We start from the raw sequence: 20,096 nt of genomic DNA, 5'->3' as shown, positions 1-20,096 counted from the left end.
TCTTACCACTAATTTGTTTCATTAGTCATAAAGAAGCGTTTAAAACTATCAGCATGCTTACTGAACACCTCTCACCATATTTCTTAAAAGTTCTGAGGCCTCTCTGGTATTGTCCTTCAGAAGACGGTCATAGACCAGATTCAAACCTGTCTGAATAAATTCTTGAAGACTTTGAGCAGGATGCTGATGCATTCGGAAGAAGGTTTGGGCCTCTGGCATTTTGTTGCTTAAGATGGCCTCAGCAATGACTTCCTGAAAGGGAAGAGAAGAATCTGGAACAAACTAGTGCCATTAAACTTCAATGTTATCACCTCTGATTCCTGCGCTGAATAGTCAAAAACTGATTATTCATTTTTACCTCTGGTGTCAGTTTTTCCCACGTTTGGCTTTCTTCCACTGCAGGTAGGTCTTCATCAAGATCACTTCCTACATCTGCGATATTTATTTGTGGCCGAGGGTAATTTTTCATAAATGTCCTAAGTTCAATAATGTAATCAGTTAAAATATCTGCAGCCTTCTGCAAGTATTCATCAGGTTCTGTCAAGAACATCCAAGATATCAGTTAAATGAAATTAACGACACAACATTTTTAATGCTGATCAATGTTGAATGCATTCTCCTGACTTCACTAAATAAAACAACCTCAGAGGAAAGAGCTCATCATCTCTATATTGCTATTTCACCTGTACAGGTACTGATACTGACAGTCACTATCAAGCTACACTCACCATCCTACCACTGCTCCAGAGAGGTGCACCTGACTTCATTGATGGATGTATTTGCCCTTCAGGGACAAGTAAATGACAACTAAAATTTTTAACTAATTATTCGTCAGATAAGCCCCGTTTAAAATGCAGGGACATTTTAACACAGCATATATCAGCTATTACTCGATTCTTATACCTTTTAAGCTGTAGTTCAAAGGGCAACATTTCAGCAACAGTGCCACCTTAAGCAGTTATGCACCCCTACAAACAGCCTGCACTCCCATCAGACAACTGTTCTTTTTTCTGTACCAGCCCTTGGGTTATATTGGGACATACAACTGTTGCCACACAGTAAATGAAACTGGAAGTGCCTGGTAGGCTATTTTTCAGCTGAACTCGTTTCTTAAACTAGTCTGCTCCATTCCATGGCCACAGGAATATTTGTGCCAATGTATTTCAGGTGGTGGCTCTGAGAAAAGGATGAGGGCTAAAGTGAAGCCATTTAACTGCACTACTATGAAGGACCCAGCATCACCTTAAAGTCTGATTCTGCCATTCTTACACATCCTGACGTCCCAATATGATCCAGCTGATGGTACCCTGGCCTGATGTGACAGCCTGATCATAGCTGTTCGTGCTTATATACAGATACTGTATTCATACTAATTTCTCAGGCTTCCCCTTAAATAATACCTTTCACTTAACTCTAGTGCAAGCCCTTTTTCATTAATTCTAAGTAAATTTAGGCTTTTAATTCAAAAATTGAGTTCTTATTTATCTAAACAATTATATATTACATTACTATGCATGATTCAAAATGAGTAATCTTACCCTCTGTGTGGACAAAAATTTCTTCAAGTTGCTTGCTAAGGAAAGTCAACGTGAGGTTTAGCAGCTGCTCAGAAAAGTGTTTACTCTGAGGTTCCATATCATTTTCTCTGATTGCTGAGCAAAGTAAATTTAAAGCTGGCTTCAGCTCTTCCAAATCTGCAATAATTACATAAGAAGTTGCATCTGCATTCTATCACGAGTGATCATATAAAATATAAATTAGAATAAAGGTATGCTACTAAAATCTTCTAAAGTGTGTCAAACAACTTATGTAACATGCTTTGCTTTCACATCAAAATGCTTAGAACAAGTCATTGCTAGAACTCAATCAAAAAAACACATTTTGTACACCAATTCTCTTTCATTTTCTGGAATTAAAGAAGCTGCAATACAGCAACATCCCAACATAAAAGAGAACAGGCAATTTGATGTGGTTTTACAAATGCAAAACCATAAACTGAAAGGCAATTCAATCTCAACCTCAGTGTATTACAGTATTTTACTCACTTTTCAGAAAAGACTCAGACGCACTATCAGTAGATTGTTTGGGTCCAGAGCAGGGTGCAGAAAGGTTAAAAAGACTTTCTTTGCTTTTTAAAAACAAGTCTACTGTGTCTAGTTGACGATTTTCCAAACCAGCCTAGGCAGACACACAGTAGCACCGTTACACACATAGTCTAAAAATACATGGTACACTTATTGCTAGCACTTTTACTTCATATGCAGTAACAAAGTATGCATGCAGAAGAAAAGAAGGAATTTAAACTACATGTGCAACGCCTGTAACCTGGAGTAACAAGATGACCTGCTGAGTGCCCGCCATGCTCTTTTAATTGGTTTTGCAGAAACTGCCCCAGTATCTTTAGAGATAAAATGTTAGTTAAGCAATTTATTAGAGTTTGATGGGGGATATAAAAAAGCATTGTGAGAATCAGGACTTTGAATAAGCTTACAGCAACTGAAAACTGCTGTGAACCTTCCCCCCCTTCCCTATCAGTTCACTTTCTATCACACCCTTCAAACAAATTAAAAGAACCCTACCAAATGTCTCCATCTAAGCTCCCTCCCTCCAAACATGACTGAACATACACTGACACAGAATTACAGTGTGGACAGATTGTTGCAGAGTCCCAGACTTCTGGATTAATAGTGTTTTTTTTTTTTTTAAAGAAGGTTTCTCTCAAAAGAAGAAATTAGAGCTGTAGGACATGAATCAGCCTTATTTACCTCTAGCGCATGTATTGGAATCGAACATCGTCCCCATCCATTGAGATGACAAACAGAATCTACGACTCCAGCACTGCCATAGATCATCAATCTATTCAAAAACTCTTCTTGAGTTAAACCAAACAGAATTAAGGAAAGACCATGCTCTAAATAAAAGAATCAAATCATAATTAAAAACACATAAGCAAGTTGCTACACAGCAGATAACAACACAAAGTTGTAGTGACTCCATTTGGATTTCACCTCAGCAAGAACACATTCATAATTAGCCAACAGCAGCCAGACAGGCTGACAGAACACAAACAGCAGTCAGACAGAAGAAGACCAGAAACAAGAAGCCTCTTTAACTGAAGCCTGCACCAAAACAATTACATAAAAAAAGCCGTTCACCTGTCAGAAGTAGACATAATGGCACATCTTCGTTACAATCCACATAAACAGTATCTTTGCTGAAGTGGTAGTAAGTCACATCTTGTGACTCGAAATCCCAGAGAGCAAGAGTCAATCTTTCATCGTTTGTTAATATTACAAACAGTGCTTTAACTCCAGTTACAGATTTACACTCCAGTTTCACCACTTCTTGTGGTTCTTCTACACAGATTTGTTTCCAGTGCTGCCCTGAATCACTGAGAGTTGTACCACTGCTCTGTAATGGTTTGGAAGGGACGCACCAAACAGCCTTCGGAACAACAGCCAGCACCTTCTCGGGAGTTTCATAGATTAAGGGATCATGATCTTCAAGGTGGGTAAAATACTGATACCACGGTAAATTCGTGTCATACACCAAATTTGGAGAACGTGGTCTTCTTTTCCTGATTGCATCGCGTAGTGAGGATAAGTGTGCCTTCCAGGACCTGGGATGAAGAAAGAAGTTATCCATAATACCACGTATTACGGAAGGAACAACACAGCTAACCCAACTTTTAACGTTTCCTCAGTCAAACAATATGTTTTTTGGTTTCTAGATTAGTATTTTCATTATGTACCTGTCCACACGAAAAGACGATGACATAAGCTCCATACTGTACTCAGAACTAGCAAGGTCATCCTCATCAAGACCTTCAGGTGGCTTCACTGGAAGACTTTGAGAATCTCTTTTACAGATCAAATGCCCAGGGAACTGTCTGAAAAGAAATCATTATTAGAATTAATTTTTACCTCCATGATGGATTATTTAATTTTTCCCCCATCATATTTAACTCTATCGGGAGTAAAATCAGAAAAAACGGGAGCTATCAGCGAAGCAGTTTTCTCTCTGATTAACAGTATCTACATAAATGTATCTAGGTAAGCCATCAAAACCTGATGGTATTTCCTCTGAGATAGACAATGCCTAAATTACAATCTTGTCCTAATTTATCAAGCAAAATCAGTAAGGCTGTATCAGAAAAGTTTAACAATCCTATATGCTCTGCCGTTCTTCTGAAAGGTGTTGTTAACCTGCACTGGCAGTAACTGAGAGCACATATCCCTATCTTCCTAGAAGAAAAAAAATCCACTATAAAACATTTCTACTTCTCTGTCCTGTCACTTAAAAAGTACAGCAAATATTAATGGGCAATCTTTAAACAAATGTGAAATCTCTGCTCTACCCTAGAGTCAGCACTCAGAATAAAAAGCTGACAGCATCTCAGCTGTTACAGGACTAAGATTAGGCACATTTAATGTTAGTTGTACTTAACTTTCATTTAGCAATTCTGCTAAAACTTTCATTGAGCAATTCTACTGCAAACATACCTGAAGTACTTGTTTAGATCCACAGAAATGGCGCTGTTGGAAGAACTGATGATCACAGCAACACTGAGATCATATGACACTTTGACTGCAGTGAGCAGTGATGTGATGGTTGAACTCCTGTTCTCATGCTGCACACCTCCCTGGCAGAGCGCTACATCAATGTTCGCTAGATTTGCACCATCAAAAGAATCAAATATGTCTTTAAAAGGTGTCAAAGAAAACACCAGGATTCAGATAGTCCAATGAACAAGAAATTACACAGAAGAGGAAGACAGTGAATTGTTAACTTTGTAGCCCAGGTCAATCTTGGCACTGCAAAACACTCAGAACTGCTTGTTTTACAGCAGCGTTTTAAGCCCAGGTAGACTAATTCTAAAGCATCTAATTAAGAAAAGAAAGCTTAGGGACAGGAGACTTAAGCACATTATACACAGCTCTACATACCAAAAGTGCTGAAAGTCAATACTCCAGTGTGGAACGAATTTCCACTAATACGCTGAGAAACTAGAGTTGACCCAGACATTTCTGATGAAATGACCACAACCACACAACCTCTGCCGAAAGCACCTTCAAAAAAGACTGTTAAAAGAAACTTGTGTGTAATCCTGACAAAAGAAGAAAACTGACCTTGTTCTTCCAGATCATTTACACCGCCAGCTAGTGCCTACTGCAAAGGATACAAATCCAGCCAGAACTGTCTAAAAAGAAGAGAATTCCCCTGCAGAAGTTTATATCTGTTATTCTTTCCAAAACTTGCGGTGCCAAATCAAGGGTAATGCAGTCACACGTCTCTAATGCTGAATCTTCTCCAGGAAAGGTAAGATGCACAACAATGAAGTTATTGAGCAGAAGTAGGCATCTGTTGTCTTTAAAAGACAGTATCCTCAAAGACAATATTGAAGAAAGACCTGTAAAATTAAAGGTATTTTAGGATTATGGCAATCTGGCACTTTTGACTGTAAAGGTATCTCAAGAAAATCACAGCTCAAAGACATTGCCTCAGCCGCTATACTGATAAAAGTTGTGATTTGGGGCTTGTTTTTGTTTAAATCTCATATTTTGTCAGGAGTATTAATTGTAGAACAGTGTCCAACAGTACAAGTTTTTTAAATGGACACTACTTCTGAAGAATGCAAAAAAATCACAAAACCATTTTTCAGTCAGCACTGAAAGCTACAATCTTTGGAAATAAAGATATTTTAGCAATGGAAACTTTTAAATAATATGTAAAACTTCAAAGCCCTAGGTCCTGCAAAGACTGCACTGTGACTGTACACTACACTTGCCAATCACGGAGCACAAGGTTCAACACATAATTAGTCTTTGCTGGATTAGTGAACAGCCCCATTTGTTCTGATATGACGGTGAAAATTGGAGGTAGCACAGCTGCATGAACACACTTATTTTTGACTTTGTGTCATCCAAACATCTGACCCTCAACAGCTTAATTCCTTTTAACAATGTCACCTTTGATTACAGAAGTGTCAGTTATTTGTCAAGCTCATGATTACTGCTTCTGATCACGCTAAATCAGTGCAAAAATACTTCACACTTCCCTTGTGTTCTGCATCTATTTGTTTCACCAAATGAAGCAGACAAAATCGGACCTGTAACAATTACAAATATGGAATACACATTGAGATTTACTCACTAATATTTTTGACTTCGAGGTGCTTTTTAAGCGTATCTTCCTTACAACTGTGCAGGAAAATCAGGTTACAATCTCCATCTTCTATAGTGAATTCATAGACGAACAGTTCGTGATTTTTACTAAGAGCCACTATTTTTGTCTTGTCTGTTTGTAGATCACAATCTTCTGTATTCTCCCACAGGAAGCTGAAGATGCAATATTCAGTGTGTTTATCGACCTTACTTTCCCCATTTCATACACTGAACAGTTCTGGAAGCATGCTAATGATGTACAGTTCAATTTTAACCTTTTGAAATAAAGATTCTGCCACCGCCCCTTCCCGCACCATAACATGCTTGTTCTCTAAAGGCGGCTGCAATGCAAGACACTGCTTGAGAAATCCCTACTTCTCTGCTAAAGAGACCAGATTTCTGTCTCTGTAATTCTTTTCTTTTGTCACCCATGCCACATTACACTCTGCTTCGGGACTTCTTTTAGAAGCAGGAGGAGCATTGCTAGGGTGAAGAGAGCCTAACACCCATTTTGCCCCCCTGCTGCTTGGGCTGACGGACTCTCCATGTGCCCGTCTCCATCCGTACCTGCTCTCACATGGGAGCGGGCAACGAGGAAACATCTACAGGGCCTCAGAGGATGGGCACAGAGGATCGCACAGAGCACCATGCAGGCGTTGCCATCGCTCAGCACCGCACCTGCTGGGACCCACAGCGTGCCCATGGGGTTGCCTCAGCGCTGGGAGCCACCACCACGGCCTGAAGGCGCCTTGTGACCGCCTCGTGTCACGCGCAAGCGCTCGCCCTGACCACCAGGCGAGGAAGTCAAGGCCTCGGCTCTACAGCAGCCCATCTAGCAGGCCGGGCGACCTCCCTCCACACCTTTTATTTTATAAACCTTTGTAATCACAGAATCCCAGAACCACCTAGGTTGGGAGAGAGCTCCAAGATCGCCCAGCCCAACCCCTCACCTAACACTCCCAGGTCCTCCACTAAACCAGATCACTGATCAATACATCTAAACGTCTTTTAAAGCCCTCCAGGTGCGGGGACTGCCCCATTTCCCCGGGCAGCCCACCCCGACGCCTCACAGCCCTCAGCACCCCGCGGCACGGGGATTTTACACAAAGAGCTCTTCATGGCAGGGTTTTGACCCCCCCCTCCTCACTCTCCTGAGGCGTTTGGAGCCCCCCCCAGCCCGGCCCCCCCCCCCCAGCCCCTCACTTACTCCGCCCAGGCTCCCTGCAGGGCGCAGCCCCGGGCCCGGCCGCCCCCGCCCGGCGCCAGAGCCTCCAGCTGGATGCCGCCGGCGGCCAGGAGGGCTCCCAGGGCGTCCTGGCCCCTGCTCAACCGCAGCCGGGCCGCGTCCCGCGGGGAGCCCCAGGCCTGCCCCGAGCGTGCCGCCAGCAGCACCCTCAACTCCCTCACGGCGCCCGCCGCCATTTTGCCTCCCCGCCCCCCCCGCGGGTCCTCCTCAGGGGGCGCCGCCCGCCGCCATCTTGCGGGGCTGCCCCCTTCCGGTCAGCTGAGAGCGCTGCCGCGCGCCGCGACTACAACTCCCAGCAGGCACCGCTGTGCAGCGCCGCCTGAGGGGCGGCGAGGGGGGAGCCGCGTTGCGTGCTGGGAGTTGTAGTCTCAATCAGTCAGCGCGGGCTGCGGCGGGCGGGTGAGGCCGAGATTATCATTAAATAGATTAAATATATCAAATATATTATTAACTAGCTCGCTGTTTCCACTGACAGCGGAATACGTGCCACCAAACGCTGCTCGCAGCCTCCACAGCTGCCAAAACCAAGGAACCAAAGGCACAGCGCGCAGCATTCCCCTCAGGCTTCCCTAAGAGACCGCTGAGGGGACTGGTGGCCACGCCCCGTGGGCGGAGCACGAGCTAAACCCCGCCCCTCACGCCCCGCCCCGTCCAATCAGAGGGCGTGCCCCCGATAACCACGCCCCGCCCCCACAGAGCGCCGCCGGGGCTGGCGGACGGTGGCCGCGCGGGGCCGCTCCGCGCTGCCCATGGCGCCGCGGGACCATGTCGCTGGTGCTGGGGCTGCTGGCGCAGGCGCTGGGCAGGGCGCTGCGCTACTCCGCGCCGCGTAGGGCCGGCCATGAGCCCCGGGGCCGGGCCATGGAGCAGGACAAGGCGCTCGAGGTCTACGGTGACTGCCGGGGAGCGGCGGGGGCCGTGAGGGGGCCTGGAGGGGTCTGGAGGGGTCTGGGGAGGGCCTGAGGGGGGTTGTGAGGGGCCCGTGAGGGGCTGGGGGGCGCCGTAAGGGGTCTGTGAGGGGCTGGGGGGGGGCTGTGAGGGGTCTGTGGAGGTGTGGGGGCGCCGTGAGGGGCCTTTGGGGGGGGGCTGTGGGGATCTGAAGGGGCCTGGGGGGGGTCTATGAGGGGCCTGTGAGGGTCTGGGGGAGGTCCGTGAGGGGTATGGGGGGGCCTAGAGGAGGTCTGGAGGGGCCTGGGGGGGTCTGTGAGGGACCTTGGGGGGGTCTGTGAAGGTCTGTGAGGGGTCCGTGAGGGGCCTGGGGGGCTTAGGGGATGTCTGGGGGGTCCTGTAGGGAGCTGTGAGGGGCCTGGGGGGATCTGTGAGGGGCCTGTGAAGGTCTGGGGGGGCCGTGGTCCCAGGCTCTTGTCGGGGTGCAGGAGGTGTGGGGGGTCCTCGTGTGGGGGAGAGAGAAGGGCTGTGGGGTTGTGGGGCTGTGGGGCAGGCCGGGTGCGGCCCCCTGGGTGCCCACAGCCCTGTGAGGTGCTGGGGCCTGTCCCTGGCATCTCCTGGCTGTCCCTGGGCTGCCTGGGGACGGGTGGGGTGTGTGGGGTGGTCACGGAGACAGGGGTGCGCTGAGGGACCCGGCCCTGCCTGAGCTCAGTCGGTGGGGCTGTAACGGGGCCATAATGAGACCGCTGCTCCTGGCTGTGGGAAGGGAAAGGGGCAGCTGTGGGCCTGCTCCCGGAGTTACCTCCACATTCATCACCTGGGGTTAGAAGCGACTGGGCGCACCTGGAAAGGCCAGGAATTCCAGGCAGGGCTGCGGGGGAGTCCAGCAAAACTTCAGCTACCAAGCGACTGGCTTCTTGGTGCTCAGCCTGTGAGATATGGAGAGGTTTCACCTCTGGAAACGCTCCGTGTAGGATCCTGCAGTATTGCAAATGCTGTGAAGCTCGAAGGCACTGCTATTGTGTAGGCAATTAGAGGCAGCGTGAGGATTTTATGCAATTAATTAGAGACAGCGCGAGGATTTTATGCAATGCTGTACACAGAAAAGACTTTGACAATGTTTCCTCTTTTGTTTTTTTAAACTCAACTTTGAAACTTGAGTGGTGTTTAAATAGAGGTATGTGAAAACGCCAGCAGTTCTAGTGACTTAGGTTATGAGCCTTAAGCATGTAACTAGTCCTGCTGATTTCAGCTCACCTATAGTCTTATGCTTGTGCACAATTTTTGCAGAATTAAAGCATCTGGCTGTAAAATTTCAGTTTAAAAGACCAGCAGCATCCATGAAGTACTGTTAAACAAAATCTGTTCCAGTGTTCCTCCTGCTGCTTGGCAAAGTAACTGATAACGCTCTTGTATAAGTCAGACTTCCACACAGAAGGAGGATGCAATTTAAAAACAGAAGGAAAAATGTATCAGAAGTTACGAGGAAATGTCAATGCAGAGATGATTCTGTCCTACATATCGACAAAGTAATTCCTTGTTTGGCTAGGCTTCTGTGGTTGGCTAAGGCTAATTCTGTTTTATTGTGTGATGAAACTTCCACAAGCTAATCCAGAACACATTACCTCTATGGAAAGCAACTCAGTTATTTTCTGTACAGGTTTATTAAACCTGGTTGATCCCCACATTTGACAAGCTAAGGAGGTGACCACTGATACAGATAAATATGGATTAGTGCATTATTTTTGTACTGGCTTTCCTTAAGATGGCTTCAAAATCTTATCTGTGAGGCCCTGGCTGGGAAGTGGAGGGAAAAAAGGTGGGAAGGAAAATTGACCTGTCTTGGTAAAAGGTTCAGTTTGCTTGCCTCTCAGGTTGTTCAAAGTCTAGCTGAAATATTGTATCTGTGCTTATCTTTTGGGTAGGCTAATTTCAAGTCAGCTGTAGTTCTGAAGGTAATACTTATCCTTTAATAGGCGTGTTTTGATTCCTATTTATTAAAATGGGGTTGTAAAACCAGATAACAAGTTTAGAACCAGAGTGTGAAAAGTGTGTGCACAGTGAACAAGAAGTGCTTTAGTGTGCCCAGCTCTGAAGCAACTCACGAGGTAACACATCACTGATAGTTACAGCTCTGCCTTTTCTGAGCAGGATCAATATCAACAGTGCTTCTAATCAAAAGCATCTTGTATTAAATTTAGGAAAGCAACTTTATTGTTGGTGGCTTGTCTCCTGCTTTAGATATAATCCGTACTATCCGGGACCCGGAGAAACCTAATACTTTAGAAGAACTGGAAGTGGTAACGGAAAGCTGCGTCGAAGTAAATGAGATCGGTGAAGATGAGTATCTGGTTATCATCAGGTTTACACCAACAGTACCTCATTGCTCTTTGGCGACTCTCATTGGTAAGATTTTAGTTTCATTAAATCTGTAACAATGAATGTGGAGTTAATTTTAGGTTTTTTGAATAATGTATTACTTAGTTTAAAGGCAGTATTGCTGTGCCAGGAGTTTGACTGGGAATTTCATCTTGAGAACCCTCCTAGCCATACAAACAAACAAGAAATAGAAGATGTGGAGTCATTCAAGGTTTTGTGTTTTTTTCAAGTTAGGGAGAGTCTTCAAAAAGAGCAGCTCTCAAAAATCTACTCAGAAGTGGTACAGACTTCCTTCTTTATATTCTCCCTTCCCTTATGGGTTGTTCCCCGTGCATGTGAAAAAAAAATGTGCAATCAAAACAAAGTTATGAACTGTTAGGAATTTGAGAGCAGTTACAGTCAATGAGAATCCGCACTTGCTTGTTTTGCTTTTTTTGCTATTTGTGAAGAGATCACGTCTGCTCTCTGAAATAATTTCTTTAAATGTACCAAGATCAGCAAGTCTCACCACGGTATATCAATACAAAGATTTCACAGTTTGTTTTAAAATTTAGAAGAACATAACCCTTTAATTTAACTAAGGTTGTGTATTTATGCTGAAATAGACCTTGCTGCTTTATGTAGAAATTGAAGTATAGCTAGTAAGCATTAGCATGCAGAATGCTAATAATTTATAGTTTGACCCTGTTAGGGGTGTCAGTAGGATAACACTGAGACCTGAGGATCAATTACATACCTGTCATCATAAACTGGTGTTAATCACATCCTCGGCACTTAATGTTGGCCGGGTCCTTGTTCATCAGTGATTGTGCAATCCTTCAGTGGTGTGTGACCTTTGAAGCACGCAGTTCCTTGTTCTGGTACAGGAAAGGGTTATGGCAACTGTTCTAAATAGTTGGTTAGTGTGGGTAAGAATGTAGGCAGTAAACAGCTTTTTTATTTTTTTTCCTTCTCCACACTTCCTCAGCTGCACAGATTGCTCTAAGCTGGTGTTTCTTTTGGGGCGCATTTGCACGGCTGGCTCAGCCTGAGGACAAACTGGGGCTGCAGTTTGGCTGTGTTCGTCCACGTGTAGCTCACCGCGAAGTCAGATCTTGTGAGCAAACTGCAGCTGGCTAGTGGTCATACTCTAAGAATGCACCTCAAACCTCGAATTTGACAAGAAATTCTCTTTTTTTCTTCAAACAGGCCTTTGTTTAAGAATAAAACTTCAGAGATGTTTGCCTTTTAGACATAAGGTAAGCTGTCTGTTCTGGAACTTGCTTTAAACTACCTGAATGACTGTATGCCAACTTCTCTTTACTTGACCCAGCAGCATTCCTTTTTTTAATTTGCGAACTGTGATAGAGGATGATTTTTTCCTAAAAGCTTGTCATTTGCCTCTGTAGGGTCGAAGTACAGTGCAGTACCTGAAAGGATCTCTGAATAACTGTGGCTCTTCCTTTCCTTTACAAAATGCAGTTTGTCACTGACCTTCTGAAATACGCCTCATTTCAAGGCTTTTCTGGCCAGCTGACGTTCAGGTGGAGGAGGGGGTGTTTTCAAAGCCGATATTACAGTGAATCTAAGTCATGCTCTTGCCTTGGGGGACAATGAATTTAGCCTTCTGTGATATTTCTACATATCAAAGCATCATAAAAATAAAATGTTGGTAGTTGCTAAATCTGCTGTACCATGTGGAATGCCTGATAGCTCTCGCCAGTGGACCCTATGTGAGCGAGCAGCCCTGAAAGCAAGATAACTATTGTCAGTTAGAAATCAGTTCAGGGGAGTTCTACCAGGCATCATCTGTGAAGGAAAAACTTCAGAATAGGTTTATTAGGGTTCAGAAGGACTGCAGAATTCAGAACTGGAGCTGGGTTGAGGAAATCTCTTCTTTATGACCTATCGTAGGAACAGTTGTATAGATGATATACGGGCCTGACCCTGGTTATTATACTGCCTTAAAAGGGGCCAGCCCTGGCTGTGCTGCTGGAATGTAAGGGTATAGAGGAAAAGAGAGTTAATATATCCTTAGAGAAAGCTATTTAGGTTTTAGCAGGATCTAAGAGCAGACCTTTAGTGACAAACATGAAATCTTTATAGGCCTTTAGAAACTTGCCCAAAATAATATAAATTCTTTAGCTTAGAATTTATGGTGTTGATTCTTACTTATTTTTTAATAGTTGCTAGCTTCATCATTCCAGTTAAACGGTGTAGAGCAAGACTTGCATTTCTAGATAATTAGGTAGATGGTGATTTGTTGTGCTGGACACATGATAACAATTAAGTTTAGCTTCAGTGAGATAAGATAAAAGGCATTGTTTACTTGCTTTTCTTTTTGTTCATCAGTTGTGGCTTGACATGTTTCTTTTTCTTTTTTTTTTTCCTCCTAGGCTGTTAAGTTAAATGCATGAAGGTGATTTATGTCTATTTAGCTTTTAGTCACATAGTCTGCTCTCTTACAGGAAATAGATACTGTATTACACTACCATTTCAAATAGAACATCATCTGTGATTCTCATCACTGAGCAAAACTTGCGTGTCTTTTCAAGAGTTCTTAGCTTGTGAAGGTGACACTTGCAATTCTAGCGGCTTTCAGACAAATTGTCCCTGAATTGTGAGCAGCAGAGAACTTGGTAGAAAGGTGGAGCCAGTTCTCTCTTATGTTTCCAGTAGCCTAACTCCAATTACTTTCTCATGTAAGCCATTAATATTAGAGAGGAATGAGTGACTCCACAATTTTGAAAAAGAATTATTGGTGCCTCTTCTAATAGGGGAGGAGATTGTCTTCTGATTATATTGCAATAAAGTCTAAGATCAGTTATTGTCATTGATGCCCTTCCATTGTCTGTGAATATTTCTAAAAGTATGGATTACGTGCATTGTATGTGTATGGTACACTTTTTTCTTCCAGTAATGAATATATTTCACGATTAAAGTATGAATCTAACATTAATGACCTCTCTTTCAGCTGGAAATCTACATATCTGAAGGTACACATTCCACTGAAGAAGACAGTAAGTACAGCTTACAGATGAGAGCAGTTTTAGACTGTTCTTTGAGAAGTGTTTTTCTTCCCCTGCTTTGCTATCCTTTTCAGAAACAAATACTCTCTTAAATAGCAATTTGCAGTAAAAGTTACTGCAATGTGCTGTTACTGTACACAGCATTTTCTCCCTCTTTGAGCTGGCCATTAATGAGGTTTGGAGAAACTTCACTGCAATGTGGTGTCTTACATTTGTCATGTTACTGATGCAGTATACATTATACAGTACCACTGAAACTGTTTCTGACTTTATTTTTCGTATGATGTTTTGCAGTCAACAAGCAAATCAACGACAAAGAGAGAGTAGCAGCTGCGATGGAGAATCCAAACTTGAGAGAAATTGTGGAGCAGTGTGTTACAGAGCCTGACTAGTAGCTATAATACCCACAGAGTTATCATTTTGATACATTTCTTAAAATATCTTTGTTTAAAAAAAAGAAAAAATAATCAAGGCCTTGAGTTTAATACTTGAGTTCTTTTTATCTTCCATATGTTTTTTTAAAGGAAATTGTTTATAAGATAGATTTAAATTATGACGAATTAGTCTCTGAAATAAAGTGATGTGTATAGTGTTAAGAGTTTGTAATACCTGGTGTCCAGAGAAATATTTTATCTGATTAAAAATGAAACAACACTGTATGTCCTGCCTTCTGATAGACATTGTGATATAAATTCAGTTTTGCAGGTTAAATTTCTATATTGTTTCAATCACTGAACGATAAAAATAAAACAGATTCTTATACTGAAATGCTGCTTTCTGAGTTCAGAAACTTTTTTCTTTTTTTCTTTAAGCTTAGGTTAAGATTTCTGTTAGAGAAATAAGCGTGTCATTCAACTACTTTGTTGCTGATGAACACATTAAAATTGAAATGAATTCAGAAAAAGAATTTGGAAACAAGCGATTGGACTGCAGCAAGGTAGATTTTTACTAGGATGCTATTCCTGCTAAATATTTTGTTTTCCCTATAAATACACGTTTCTGATTCTGGAGGCTTTGCTTTACAGTTATCTTGAAGGCAAAGGTTTCCTATGGGCAATGTTTCCAGTTTGATCCTGTTCTTCCTTACAACTGAACTGCAGCATGAAAAGCGAGAGAATCCCGCAGCCAGTGGTTGCCACTGTCCTGTTTCTTTTTGCTGCTCCCTCACTAATCTTATCTGGAGTGTATGTAATGTTGCCAGCTGTCATATGCTTTCTCTCTGAAGACGTTTCCCTAGGGCTAGATTCCTACTGCAGCTGTGGATTCAACCATGCAATTTACTTTCCCTGAAGAATTAAGCAGTTATTTCGCACTCAGCTGTCCTCTCAATGGAAGTGACAATCAGTATCTGCTGTACAGCCACAGGAGGGCCTCAGTGGTGAGCATGTCCATGGTAAGAGAGGCTACTGCCATCCCTGCGTGCCCCATAGCACCTGATAGGCTCTTCCAGTATCTCAGGGGATGTTACCTGGTCTAAGCATAACAGTTATCCCCTGCAGTGGTTTGTATGAGATGTAGGGAGCCATTCCTCACTGAACCAGTGATCACTCTAGTGAGTTTGTATTTGGTTAAACACTGAAAAAATCCCTGGGGTTCCATGCAAACATCTGTTGAGATTTCAGGGATTTGTAACCATTTTAATGGTAAGCCCCATAAAGCTTTCCTGAAGGCATGAAATGATTGAATGGGTTCCAGCTAGGTTGTGCATTATAAATGGCAGAGGAAATTTTCCCTTTGTGAAGTTGTATGCTGACAAATGTCACAGCTGTGCCAATAAGAGCTTGTAATCTTACAGTTGGTGCCCAAGTTATTTATCAAAAATAAAAAATAAAAAATGGGGAGAGGGGAAAGGGTGGACAACAATCTCTTTTCTTCTATGGGTTACTTCATTTCTGCAGAGCTGGCAGTTCCAGCTAGGGGGTGGGAAGAGAAAGGATCTGCTAAATTACCATCTTAATTGAAGCTGAATCCCTAAAGTTAAATTTGATGTATAGTTCAAATGCTCACGCTGAGTTTAGCTTGAGGGAAGTTGTGTATGTCCACAGGCAGAACCTACAAGTTCTTATAAGTTAAGTACAGATGCTTCTGTGAAGTGTAATTGGATGTAACCTTAAATGTGGGGCAGTGCTATGTCCATTACTTAGGTATTAGCAGGATGTGAAGGGAACTAACTGCTTGGTACTTACATGGGGAACTAAAATTGTGGTGGTGTTTCCAAAATGAATAACCCATGGACGTTTTTTACTTATGTCCGATTTTGGTCAAAACCAACAATCTGTGCATTTAGACGACTGCTGGGATAGTTTATCAAAAAGTATCCTAATGGAAGCATTTTGTGAGGTTTTGTGGTGTTGCTTTTTTCAACAGGCTTGCTACTTGACAACTACTTCTATAAAGTAGTTTCTTCTCTATGAGAAGCAGAGGGAGATGTTTTCCTGTGATAAGGTGCCTGGTTTTGCTGTGCCATACCGTTAGAAGAGAGGTATAGAACAAGACCAATGTTTTTACTCCCCATGGTTTATTCTTTAATAAAATGAGTTAGATGCAATTGCAAATTGTAGTTTCAGTACATGCAGATAGTGGGTTAGTCCTTGTGCTTCCCCAGCTGTGTACAACGGATGATAAATAACAACATGTGTAGTTTAAACATAGTAAGTTTTGGTATTGTGTATGGCTGATTTTGTTTACCAGTAATGAATCTGTTTATTGATGGCTCTGCAGCACGTTCTTTGCTCTTTGCAGCCTCAGTCACCCCTAACTTAGGAGTACTGGGGTGTTTTTTGCAAGGGGTTACTTAAAACTACTACATTACGCTATGTAGCTGGACACTTGTTTGGCAATGTTAGCTGTGAAAGAATTACATTTTCAGTATTTGCTGTGATTCTCTTGGAGGGTCTGGGGTTTCCTCTGACAAACTTATGCGGTTAGATGTCGAAATGCATCATCATCAAATAACAATAAAGAAGAGGCCTTAAGTTCTGCAAATGCTTTGATGCCGTGACAATATATTTTATTTCATCTGGAACAGTTTTTGAAAATTATGCATTCATTTGCTGGGAATGTTTTCCCAGGATGTCACGATTTTAGATTCAATCAATTCAATTCATAGCAGTCTTAGAACAGAATGAACAATAACCTGTAATGAACTCATTAAGAGTTTCTGAGACTGTTCTGAAAGCTGTGAATTCGGTGGCAAGTAGTAACCTTGCTCTGAGAATTTCCAGTAACAGTGGACAATAAAGGAAGTTTGTTAATTATTTTAGTATGATGGAGCCTGAAGGCTCCAGCTAGACCGGGGCTCTATTTTTAAAGACAGTCAAGAGAAAAACAGTAGGGGGCAATCTGTCGTTTCAAAACTCTATTAAGGATGCTCTAAGAAGAAGAATGAGCAGCACGATGGCACGGTAAATCCATAAAACATGTAACACAAATGGAAAAATGAGCCCAAATAATAGTCTTTAATAAATATAAAGGACTTACTCTGTTTAGAAATGTAGGCTGACGATGACAATTAACTAATACAACACTTCTTCCTGAAATTTCTGAATTGCTAAACTGTGACATACGGTGGTGCTTGTGCTGTTTCTTGCAACTTCTGTTTTCATTTATTGCTCCACAAGACTTGCTGTCATGCATCATATCTGAAATGGCTTCAAGGTGCTATCTGCAAGTCTTCACGAAGTAGCATAGAGGAGAGTAATACTTATACAGAAGAGTCTCTATTTCCATTTTAAAATTAAAGCTATTCTGACTTTGTTTTATTTAATAGAAGAAATCTTTCATTTTGCTACTTTTCATAAGGAGAAAAACAAAAGCAAAGGATTATTTTTTAAACTTGTAATAGTTCCTGGAGAGAAAGAATCATGCAGAGAAAAATGCTCTGGAAGCCTTTTCCCCACAAGGGGGAGCATTGAGATAAGACCTCAGTGATCAGTAGCTTTTCAAAACTTGTGCTTGTGTTCCCTGTTTTTTTATTTTCCCTCCCCTGTTCCTTAAAAGCAGTTCTTCTCACCTCGAAGGGAAGCTCAGCCCAGCCACCAGCAGCCGAAGCCAGGGCTGTGTCCCATAGAATCACAGAATATCCTGAATTGGAAGGGACCCACAAGGATCATCGAGTCCAACTGGTGTCCCAGTGCTGACTGAGAGCACGCAGGCTGCTGGTGAGCATGGGGCCAACTACAGCTCGAGGGCTGTTGTTATTTGCTGCTTGTCTTGGTTCTTCTGGGCTGCTTAGTAATGGTCCCAGATGTAAGTCTATGGGGCAAAGATAATTTTCTTTATCAGAGTTCCAGGTTGCACTGGTTTAAAGCCACCATTAGAGACCGGGGAGTTGTCCCTCAGAGCCGTCACTTTATCTTCTAATTCCACATTTTACGTTTTCTGCCTTTAAAGCAGAAACTTTCTTGGAAAACCCCCATCCCTTGAAAAAACTTGCTTGTTGCTACCACACGTCCCAAAATAGCACTTACACACATTCTCCCGCTTTGTCTGTTGCCATACCAAAACTCCTGCATTTGATCTTTCACACTGATTTTGTGGTGTGCTGATGTTCATGCTGTGTTGTAGTGTAGGAGAGCAGCACCACGTGCAGCCATCTGTACGTGCATGGGGCTGCGACTGCAGCAGGCATGGGGGCTCCATCCCATCCCATCCCATCCCATCCTATCCCATCCTAGCTTTGTACCAGGACCATCACGCTGCTATCCATAAAGGCCCATCTTAGGACTTTGCTTCAAAATCATCAGCAGGCCCCTGACCAGTCCCTTGAGGACCTAAATCATGTAGCAAAGGGAAACGGTGCCTTAACGTCAGAGGGAAAGCCATAAAGGCATTGCTTGATGGCAGAGCCCATTGTTGGGTTATTAATTTCTGGGAAGGGACTAATCGCAGCCTTGAAATGTCCAAGTGCTTTTCCTGTTCCCTACTGAGTTTTGCCACAGTCCAGAGACAGCTGTTTGATAGATCAGTTTGGATTTGAATGATGTGTCCCAGAGGAGCCTCTGCTAAATGAGTTTTCAGGGGGTGAAAGTGTTTGTAGGAGGGAGAGCTCTGCCCGCACCCAGTGCAGTGTGCACTGCAGAATTACTGCGTGTTGTGGGCCACCAGCTGCAAGCAAAGCCTCCTGCAAAAGTCAATGGGCTTTGGGGGAGTAATTCTGCTCAAGTTACACCAGCTCCATGTGGATTTAAATGTAAGTGTATCCCTCAGCCATGGGAAAGACCCAAAGTACCCTGGGAAGAGGAAAAGGCTTTTCTTGGGGAGGGAAATGGCACTGACTTGCTTTATTCCTCTAGAAACGTAATCCCAAAAGAGCTATCTTATTTCATTTCCTGATTCCACACAAAGATGCTCCAAGTCATGCTTTCAGAGTCCCAGCCTGTTTCAGAAAACCTTTAATTTAAATTAAAGCTGCTGGACTGTAATCAGATAAGCGAGTGTGGGATTTGCACGTAAATGGCATTGAAGTACGGCAGGCAGCAGGTGATGCCTTACTCCCTGCACATGAGTGCTTGGCACCCAGCTGCAGCCTGCAGCCTCCACACTGCTAACAGGAACAGGCCACTGATGGCTGAGATATTTTAAAATGCAGCGTGCTGCCTGCCCACTGGTGTTTGCTTCCAGATGAGCCCAGCAAAGCCCTGCTGCTGCTTCCCCGAGGAAGCCTTACTGATTTTAGAGTTATGCACAGGAGCGGGAACCACTTGGCATTCCAGTTGCAGTGGCTTTCTTGTGTGTAGTCACGGTGATTGATGGAGTTTGTGAGCTGAGTTTTTAAAAACACCTTTACTTTTACAACTGCAGAGGGCACCAGAAGCCATGGAGCCACACGAAGCCGTGAGCCCCTGCTCCCAGCACCCTGCCCAAGCTCCCAGCGCAGCATCACACCATGGGCTGAGCACAGAGGTAGGTTGTTCCTCTTCTCCCATTCCTCCAGAAGGATATTCCCTTTGCTGAGCTCCAGGTGCATGTGCAGGGTGTTTTTAGCAGCTCCTGTTTCTCTAGGCAGAAAATAACAGATTGGAAAGCCCAGTTGCCTGGGCTGCAAGTCCTTGCAAAGTTAGGTAAAGGGCCTGTTCGCTTCCTCTGCCACTGGTGAATTCTCCCCTGAGCTCTCACCCCGGCCTTGATGGCAGCGGGGCTGTGCGAGTGCTCACGGGGCTTGTGTCCAAAAGCTCGGTGATGGGGTGTAGGACTGGGGTGATGCAGCTTGGGGAAATATGTAGGAGCTGAGCTGCAGGGGTGGGAGGAAAAAGCAAGCTGGAGATGAGGGAATTCAGAAACTCAAGTGGGGCCATAGGATTGGGAACAGAAGGGGTAGAAGAACTTTTTTAGCCATGCTTAAGCTGTTAGACAGATGGCAACAGAGCATATAGAGAGAGAACTATTTTTAGCATATAGATGTTTCTAAAT

At 43.6% G+C, this 20,096-nt stretch overlaps 2 protein-coding genes across 2 annotated transcripts in view; one reads left to right on the top strand and one right to left on the bottom strand.

The window, feature by feature from the left end:
* Window positions 1-7,586, bottom strand: part of SPG11 (SPG11 vesicle trafficking associated, spatacsin) — a gene marked incomplete at its 5' end in the record, with an annotated part of 33,282 nt that extends 25,696 nt beyond the window's left edge. The window contains 11 exons of the mRNA XM_082769174.1: window positions 76-252; window positions 359-537; window positions 1,539-1,694; window positions 2,046-2,178; window positions 2,766-2,911; window positions 3,156-3,619; window positions 3,752-3,889; window positions 4,503-4,701; window positions 5,183-5,410; window positions 6,154-6,338; window positions 7,372-7,586. Coding sequence (XP_082625300.1) covers window positions 76-252; window positions 359-537; window positions 1,539-1,694; window positions 2,046-2,178; window positions 2,766-2,911; window positions 3,156-3,619; window positions 3,752-3,889; window positions 4,503-4,701; window positions 5,183-5,410; window positions 6,154-6,338; window positions 7,372-7,586 — 2,220 coding nt within the window. The remainder of the gene's footprint in view (window positions 1-75; window positions 253-358; window positions 538-1,538; window positions 1,695-2,045; window positions 2,179-2,765; window positions 2,912-3,155; window positions 3,620-3,751; window positions 3,890-4,502; window positions 4,702-5,182; window positions 5,411-6,153; window positions 6,339-7,371) is intronic.
* A 525-nt stretch (window positions 7,587-8,111) lies between these two features.
* CIAO2A (cytosolic iron-sulfur assembly component 2A) lies at window positions 8,112-14,477 on the top strand. The gene is made up of 5 exons (XM_082768787.1): window positions 8,112-8,302; window positions 10,540-10,704; window positions 11,866-11,915; window positions 13,631-13,676; window positions 13,980-14,477. The coding sequence occupies exons 1-5, from the start codon at window positions 8,176-8,178 to the stop codon at window positions 14,075-14,077; spliced, it is 486 nt and encodes a 161-aa protein (XP_082624913.1). The 5' UTR covers window positions 8,112-8,175; the 3' UTR covers window positions 14,078-14,477.
* The last annotated feature ends 5,619 nt before the right edge of the window (window positions 14,478-20,096 follow it).

Source organism: Aythya marila (assembly GCF_965140915.1).
Source record: "Aythya marila genome assembly, chromosome: 11".
NCBI classification, from domain to species: Eukaryota; Metazoa; Chordata; class Aves; order Anseriformes; family Anatidae; genus Aythya; species Aythya marila.
This window is presented reverse-complemented; position numbering and strand designations above follow the sequence as displayed.

What these genes read in the sequence shown, in the direction of transcription:
- CIAO2A (XM_082768787.1), top strand. Translation starts at nt 8,176, where the DNA reads ATGTCGCTGGTGCTGGGGCTGCTGGCGCAGGCGCTGGGCAGGGCGCTG. An exon ending in GTTTGCCTTTTAGACATAAG is followed by an intron (nt 11,916 to 13,630) that starts GTAAGCTGTCTG and finishes CCTCTCTTTCAG; the next exon opens with CTGGAAATCTACATATCTGA. An exon ending in ACATTCCACTGAAGAAGACA is followed by an intron (nt 13,677 to 13,979) that starts GTAAGTACAGCT and finishes GATGTTTTGCAG; the next exon opens with TCAACAAGCAAATCAACGAC.